The sequence below is a fragment of the Aquarana catesbeiana genome, linkage group LG03 (genome assembly GCF_042186555.1).
Source record: "Aquarana catesbeiana isolate 2022-GZ linkage group LG03, ASM4218655v1, whole genome shotgun sequence".
Taxonomy (NCBI): domain Eukaryota; kingdom Metazoa; phylum Chordata; class Amphibia; order Anura; family Ranidae; genus Aquarana; species Aquarana catesbeiana.
The window spans coordinates 192,439,918-192,448,647 of record NC_133326.1 but is presented as its reverse complement, the minus strand read 5'-3'; the positions used below and the strand labels follow the sequence as shown (position 1 = coordinate 192,448,647).

At 42.1% G+C, this 8,730-nt stretch overlaps 1 protein-coding gene across 1 annotated transcript in view; it reads right to left on the bottom strand.

The window, feature by feature from the left end:
- Positions 1-2,450: 2,450 nt before the first annotated feature.
- The window catches only part of DLD (dihydrolipoamide dehydrogenase), a 45,904-nt gene continuing 39,624 nt past the window's right edge, over positions 2,451-8,730 (bottom strand). Inside the window, exons 11-14 of the mRNA XM_073619676.1 lie at positions 5,633-5,822; positions 5,320-5,457; positions 2,902-2,991; positions 2,451-2,820 (exon numbers count right to left, since the gene is read on the bottom strand). Of these exons, the coding sequence (XP_073475777.1) occupies positions 2,755-2,820; positions 2,902-2,991; positions 5,320-5,457; positions 5,633-5,822 (484 nt within the window). The 3' untranslated portion in view covers positions 2,451-2,754. The remainder of the gene's footprint in view (positions 2,821-2,901; positions 2,992-5,319; positions 5,458-5,632; positions 5,823-8,730) is intronic.

The window sequence follows — 8,730 nt, the reverse complement described above, 5'->3', positions numbered from 1 at the left end:
CTTGCATCCTCCCCCCTTCCTGTTCATGTACTGCCATCACAGGGACATTTATGACACAATTAGATGCAAATCAGATCACTTCTCCTAGCACAGGCTATGCCAGTGGTTCTCAACCCTGTCCTCAAGTACCCACAACAGGCCACGTTTTTGGAATTTCTCTTAGATAAAATAGCTGTCCAAAATACCAAGCCATTGACTGATTAAAAAACCTGTGCAAGATAAAGGAAAACATGCAAACATGGCCTGTTGGGGGTACTTGAGGACAGGGTTGAAAACCACTGGCCTATGCAACACCCCGTGAGCCTGTAATCCTGGGTAGGCAAATGCACCAGATTTATATTTGAAGATTAGATTTTTTTTTCTAAACAAAAGTACATCTCATTAACCCCTTTATGCCCCAGTAACCCATATGTGTGGTGGCAAAAAGCTGGGCTTTAACACCCACACATAGACAGGTTGGTCTGGCAATGTTTAAGCACGCTCCCAGCACAAAGACCAAGCTGCCGAAAACAGCTCTCGGTCAGTAGCCAGCGGGACTGGATTTCGATCATGTCACCACTGTGACAGCTAGCCATTCACAGTAATCCCATGATTTCTGATCCTTCCCACCAACTTGGGCATTAATAACTTTTAACTACTTGCCGACCAGCCGCCATCATTACACAGTGGCAGGTCGGCTCCCCTGCGCAAATTGCCGCTTTACATGGCAGCTGCTTTAAGGGGTATAGGGGGCGCGTGACATTAGAGCTGATGCATGTGCCCGACGTCCGCCGGTCACCCGCGATCTCTCCGGGCAGAGACAGAACAGAGATCGGTCAATGTAAACAGACAGTTTTCTGTTCTCACAGGGGAGGAGAGACAGATCATCTGTTCCTAGTAATTAGGAACAACAATCTGTCTCCTCCTCCAGTCAGTCCCATCCCCCCCGGTTAGAAACACCTAGCAGGGAACGCATTTAACCCCTTGATCGCCCCCCTAGTGTTAACCCCCCCCTTCTCTGCCAGTGACATGTACACAGTAATCAGGGCATTTTTATAGCACTGATCGCTGTATAAATGTCAATGGTCCCCAAAAAAAAGTGTCCGATCTGTCCACTGCAATGTCGCAGTCCCGCTTAAAAAAAAAAAAAAAAAAGCCATAAAAATCGATCCCCTATTTTGTAGACGCTATAACTTTTGCTCAAACCAATATACACCGATTTTTTTTTACCAAAACTATGTAGAAGAATACAGATTGGCCTAAATTGGGGGAAGAAATTAGTTTTTTTTGGATATTTATTATAGCAAAAAGTAAAAGTTTTTTTCAAATTTGTCGCTTTTTGTTTATAGCGCAAAAAATAAAAACCGCAGAGGTGATCAAATACCACCAAAAGAAAGCTCCATTTGTGGGGGAGGAAAAAAAAAAAGGACATCAATTTTATTTGGGTACAGCGTCGTACGACTGCGCAATTGTCAGTTAAAGCGTCTCAATGGCGTGTCGCAAAAAATGGCCTGGTCAGGAAGGGGGCAAATCCTTCCGGGGCTGAAGTGGTTAAAGGGGACGCCAGGGTGGGTAGGAAATGGTTAACGTAGTGGTCAGGTTTAATTCTGTTACAGTACTGCATTACATGAGCTGAAGAGAGCAACCTATAAAACAAGCTGGAGTCTTGCAGTAAAATCTGGCTCACAGTTACTTTATTACTTGCCTTGCTGTGCAACAGAACTGATAAAATATACCACACTGGGTTTTGTAGCAACCAAAATGCATGTTGCACTGTGTACTCAATAATATTTAAGATCAAAGAGAGTCTAGCCTACAGTCTTCCTACACAATTTCCTTTAAAGCGTTTGTTAACTAAAAAAAAACTGACCACGATAATCAGGGCTGCTGACCTCTGACATCGTGGTCAGTTTATGCAATTCCATCATCCGCAGCCCTGCTATCTGTCTCCTGTGTCTCCTCTGTCTTCCTCCCCTCCCTGCCTGTCTGTTCGTGTCAGCGCCCGCCCCCCGCTCCTGCTGCTCTCATATCTGCAACTAAATCATCTTATCCCCTCTGTACCATAAAGGTATAAACCATAAAGTTTCCCTGTGTCTGTTATGTAAAAAATCTTCCGATCTGTACCTATATGAGAGCGACTCCCGGCGTTCAGCTGACTGTCGGCTCTCTCTCCTCCCCGGCTGACGTCAGCGAGAGTGCTCAGCCCTGCCCACTGGAGCTGTGACCTGGAAAGTGAAGAGAGCCCAGGAATCAGCTGAGCACTGGGAGCCACGGTTATATTAGGCACATATCAGAAGATTTTTTACATTACACAGACACAGGGACACTTATTAGGGTACAGAGGGGATAAGACGATTTTATTGCAGTGGGTTAACAACCACTTTAAGTTTGAAAATGAAAAATGTTAACATGACACTGATAAAGTAAAAAAGTAAAAAAAAAAAAAAAAAAAAAAAGACAAAAACACTAGCTGGAAGTATGAATGTATCTCCTTTAGACAAATCACAGATAGCATGGCTACTTTACAGAGTTTTCTGTTTTGAACATTCTGTTAAAAGACCTGGCTTCCAAAATAACATTTTCAGACAAAAAGGTGGAGTATCAGCCTGCATTTAAACAGTTGCAGTACATATTGAGTCTTGTACATCCCAAACACTATGTTAAATAGCTGGATTTGACAGCTGGAGTCCCACTGAATTCTGTAATAACCAGTTTTGACAGGTGCAGATCCTGATAAGATAACTATGTACACACATCAGTCATTGTTCTTTCCACTTAAAAATTAATGGCTTTTCCAAATGATGCAGCCAAGTTTGCTTCCCGGAAGGCTTCTGATACAGTCTGATGGATGAAGAGAAAAAAAACATATGAGCATCTGAAAACATAACATGTAAGCAGCAAAAGAATTGTCATGGTACTTACAGGGTGGGCATGGCATACTCTGGCTACATCCTCACATGATGCTCCATATTCCATGGCAAGAGTGGCTTCATTAATCATCTCTCCAGCTCCCTGCAAGTTAGAAAAAAAAAAATCTGAAGATTCAGAATAGGTTATGATAAAGCTATACTGTGTATATTAATTACAGAATAAAAAATAATCCCCAAACATTTACCATATTATTATGCTCTGTGCTGAGAAACAAGTAGATTGAAACAAACAGGAGCTTCAGGCAAATTGATAAATACAAAACTACTTTCCATTAATATTTTAAATTAAACCTATGGGGACAGGTATATGGGCTGTGTCACTCTGTTAGGTATGTACTTAGTCCAAACTCCTATCTTCCATGATTGTTCCAGTTCATTGATTCACTACATAGTGAAGCCAGGATTAGGATTACAGCCCAGGACCATGTAAAAAAAAAAAAAATAAATAAAATAGCAACGCTGCTACCATATTTCTGTCCTTACAAGTTTCAATTGAGCTCTACCATAAAGAGTGGCATGAAAGACAAGAACGTTCAAGTTTATTCCACACTCTTTGTACAACATCCTGTAAACCTTAAAGAGGGGGTGCAGACTCCTTCAGAAAAAAGTCAGCAGCTATAAATACTGTAGCTGCTAACTTTTAATAATAGAATGCTTACCCGTCCAGGAATCCAGCGATATCGGCACCCCAGCCGATTTTTCAGCTGTTGAGTTCTGCCACCACCATTGCTTGTAAGAGAAACCGTCAGTGAAGCCTTGCTGCGCTTTGTAAATGGCCCGGTGGCGGAGGAAGGGTGAGGGGGGCCGAACTTCTGGGTGATCTTGCCGTGCCAAGATCACCTGGAAGTGGGTACCTGCTCCCCCCTCCTCCCCAAAAGGTGCCAAATGTGGCACCGGAAAGGGGGGGGGGGGGTTGGGGGAAGAGAGTAGTGTTGTGGAAATTTTTTATTAACGTAAGTCAATGGTAGCGGTGGGGAATGTGCACACAATTGTGTTCAAAGTACTGTAAGTAGTGTTCAAATTGTGAGACACTGTGTGTCTTAACAAGAAGCTGGCTACATGGCTCTGCACACGACCATCTGCACACGTCACTACTGGAATGCTATTTGAATATATACATGTGTGTGATTGGTTCTTTTGAAAGAACACAAGTGTCTGATTGGCTGATTCTGAAGCCACCACCTTCCTTTGTTATTCATGTTTGCAGTATAAATAAAAGGCAGCAGATCATGCTAGACAGGATTTTGCTAAGCTCATCGTGATACCAGCGTCTGTGTTACTTGGACTCCTGCTGCTCTTAATCAGAGCCATTGACGAGGATGTGAGGGACACCCCCCCAGCAGCTTGTAATGGGGGCACCAGCATCAGAAGCGGCGTTGGGGGACCCAAGAAGTAGGAGGATTGCTGCTCTGTGCAAAACCATTGCACAGCGCAAGTAAGAAGAACATGTTTGTTATGTTAATAAAATAAAAAAGAAGCTTTACAAAGCACTTTAATTGGCTGCTTTGGGTTGATCTAGAGAACTGTTTTCATAAACATTTTCTGCCACTTCACAGGATAATTACAAGCAGAAATATGACTAGCTTATATGCTTATGTACGTGAAACATCTAAAGTAACTTACTTTCTTTACACTTAAAATTAAACTATAATGGTTTAATGTAAGCTTTATTGCTTACACACAAACTTACTGTATATACACACACAAATCTTTGTTTTATAAAAGTTTCAAAACATGCAATAATATGATAAAGGGTTCCCTGAGTACTATGGATTTAGCTAAAAAGAGAGACCGCACTGCACAGACGAACAGCAGGGTACACAAGTTTCCACCCACCCCCCCTTCTCTTCATTCAACCAGCGGGCTGAAGGGAAAAAAAAAAAAAAAAAAGCTCACATATTCCTGCATCCACACATGTGTTGTGGATGCAGGAATCTTCCCCACTGCACTACTGTATTCTGACAGTGGGAACTCCACCCTCCGTCAGAATACACTGATCAGCAGCTAAAAGAATGCTGGTTTTCCCAGCAGGACCGTTCAACAAAAGCCAGTCTAGCGATTGGCTTTTGTTGAACAGAGGGCTACACACAGATCGAAATTTGGCCAGTTCCTGCTGAACAAGATGAGTTTTGATACATGCATACCCAGCTTTAGTCCTCTGATAAAGCATACATCACTGCACAAACCAGCGTTTTGTAAACAGTCTTGTTTCAACACAGCCAATATTAATGCCAATTATGTGAAAATAAAACAAACAGAGCTCAACCTGTAGCCAGACTGAAGACTAGATAACAAATAATGAATTTTTTTATATTTACTCACAAAAAAAAAAAAGTTTGTTTCTTTTAGTTCTTCCCATAACAAAGTATACACCACTATACATTTCTAGTAATAAAGGCAATACACTTACTGCTCCCAGGATATGAGCTCCAAGCATTCTGTCAGTAGACTTGTGACTGAGAATTTTCACCAAGCCATCAGTGTCCGCATTCGTCTTAGCTCGGCTATTGGCAGCAAATGGGAACTTCCCAACTTTATACTCTACACCCTGCATAATTCATAGAAAGACAGCGTTATCTAGATACACACCAAATGGTACCATCATCTACAGACCCGATTCATCTATTGGAATTCTCAATAACCAGATTAAAAAAAAAAAAAAAAAAAAAAAAAAAAAAGGAAGGTTTGCAATGTCTCAAAATACAAGCGAGCCATATTTATACCTCCTCTTTTAGCTGTTCTTCCGTTTTGCCCACCCAGGCCACTTCAGGGTGGGTGTAGATTACAGATGGCACACAGTTGTAGTCAATGTGGACAGCTCCACCAGCCATTCCCTCCACACAGATTATGCCTTCATCTTCTGCTTTGTGTGCCAACATAGGCCCAGCCACTACATCACCAATAGCATAAATACTAAAAAACAAAAAAACAAAAAACACTTATTGTAAACCACCATTTAACATTTTCAAATACTTCAAATGGTTCTGTTAAAAGTGCAAGCACAGCCAAAACGTATTTCGGGGAAAGAACAGAGAAGGGTTAAAACCCCTGCCAGGTTATTTTTTTGCCATCTGTGTACCACTGGGGAATTTTTTCACTCCCGGTCCTGAAACGCAACAATTAGTGGAAATCTCCCAACGTTAGGTGACCTGCCATCTAAGACAGTTGTACCTGGAACATGCGTCCCTCACTCTATCATTGTAAAATTTCTCCTTACCTCTGGGTACAACTCTAAAAGAGGAAGTAAACCCTGATGGGGTTTTTTTTTTCTTCTCTGCAAAGTAAAGGCACAATGTGCTAGTATGCATCACATAGTAGCACATTATGTGACACTTACCTGCAAACGAAGCCAGCGCCGTCCCCGCTGCAGGCTGCATCCATGTTCGCCCCGTCTTCCTTCCAGGACCGTGGACTCCGGCTGTGTGACTGGCCAGTGCAGTTGCAAATCTACATGTTCTGCCGCTGATACCTGCCTGCAATCATCTCACCTTCACACCTCCTATCACCCACAAGCCCCTTGGATCTGGAAGGAGAGTCAGTGGGGATGACCGCAAAAGAGCAACAGCTCGGGCTCGTTTGGAGAAAAGTCAAACCTGCCCGATCGATTCCGGAGGCTTTCATCGTGGCCTATGATTATGTGAGCGTGCGCCGCTCTGAAGAGAAAACCGGGTTGCCAACCCGCGAGGTCAAAAACCAGGATTCGTCAGACCGGTCCACCTTCTTCTATTGCTCTGTGGTCCAGTCCCCGAAGCATACATTCCCATTGTAGACACGTTTGCCTGTGGACATGGGTCAGCATGGGCACCCTGACCAGTCTGTGGCTATGCAGCCCCCATACACAACAACCTGCAATGCTCATGGTTTCTGTTTTCAACATATAAATTTCAGGGACAACATGTTTACTTGCTGCCTAATATCCCCACCTACTTTCAGATGCCAATGAGATCAACAATGTTATTCACTTAACTTGTCACTGTTCATAAAGTTGGCTGATCAGTGTGTAATATACAATATAAGATTGTATTGGTGTACCTTTAGACAAAACACACACACACACACACATCTCTCTCTCTCTCTCTCTCTCACACACAAACACATTTTCTGTGCGTTTTTGGGTTAGTGGTGTCTATAAACAATTTGCTAAGCATTAAACAAAGACTAAATATGGAGGGGTTCCTGTGAGCACTTCACATAGTGTACATAAAAGAAAAAGAAAATGTCTATACTACAAAGCTGCCAAGGGGTGTATGTTTCTGTATAGCTGGAGTAGAATTGCAAATATGTGCTCTGTTAATGCCAACCGACTGTAAAAGCTTATTCTACTCCAGACAAAAGTAAAATAAATAATCTGTAGTGTAAAAATAAGCAAGTCTTACGAGGTGTAAGCCTCTTTAACCCCTTCCCGCCGAGCGTACGCAGATGTGCGTACTCGGCTTTCGGGGGTTATATCGGGATGATGCCCGCAGCTGCAGGCATCATCCTGGTACTGTTTTTTAGAGCCGGTGATCTGCTTTCCAGGTATAACAACCGATGCAGCTAAAAGCCGCTCGGCTGTTATACCAGAGGAGCGGGAGGGGACGTCCCCCCCTCCCGCCGCTCTTACTGGGCCTCCCGTTCCACCGGGAGGCACGATCAACAATCCACCGCCTCCGGTGGCTAGGGACAGACTGGAACGAAGCCGTAAGCAGCTTTGTTCCAGTCTAATTGTAAAAACACGGAAGCGACGTCATGACGTCACTTCCCGTTTACTCGGCTGCCAATGGCGCCGGTTTTAAAAAAATATACAGTATTCAGAATCACCGAAAACGGCGATCTGAATACTTTGAAGTGCAAAGGAGGGATCGGGGGTCTTTTAGACCCCCGATCCCTCCATAAAGAGTACCTGTCACAAGGGATGTTTACATTCCTTGTGACAGCAATAAAAGTGATCAAAAACATTTTTTGCTTTTTTAAATACAATTTATTAATATAAATAATAAATAAAATAAATAAGAAAAAAAAAAAAAAAAAAAAAAAATTTAAAGCGCCCCATCCCCGCGAGCTCGCGCAGCAAAGAAAACGCATACAGAAGTCGCGCCCGCATATGTAAACGGTGTTCAAATCACACATGTGAGGTATCGCAGCGATTGTCAGAGCGAGAGCAATAATTCTAGCACTAGACCTCCTCTGTAACTCTAACCTGGTAACCGTAAAAAAAAATTAAAGCGTTGCCTATGGAGGTTTTTGGGTACCGTAGTTTGTCGCCATTCCGGGAGTGCGTGCAATTATAAAGCGTGACATGTTTGGTATCTATTTACTCGGCGTAACATCATCTTTCACATTATACAAAAAAATTGGGCTAACTTTACTATTTGTTTTTTTTTAAATTCATGAAAGTGTCCCTTTTCCCAAAAAATTGCGTTTAAAACACCGCTGCACAAATACCGTGTAACATAATAAATATATATATATATATATATATATATATATATATATATATATATATATATATATATATATATATATATATATAATGTTTGGGGGCTCTAAGTAATTTTCTAGCAGAAAAATACGGATTTTAAACTTGTATACACCAAATGTCAAAAATAGGCTTAGTCATAAAAGGATTAAAAGGCAGTTTACTTAAGAAAACAATAAATGGCATTTATTTTTTTTTCCACACACAAGGTCCTGTAAAGCATTGCATTCACAATTAGTGGATCAAGAGTGCAATGTCAGGCTCCTGCAAACTTTCTCTAGCTCTATGCCAGTACCTCTTGAAGGGCTTTCAGTTAGAGAGGAATGGTCAATGGACTACAAGTGTGTTGAATACTGCACTTGC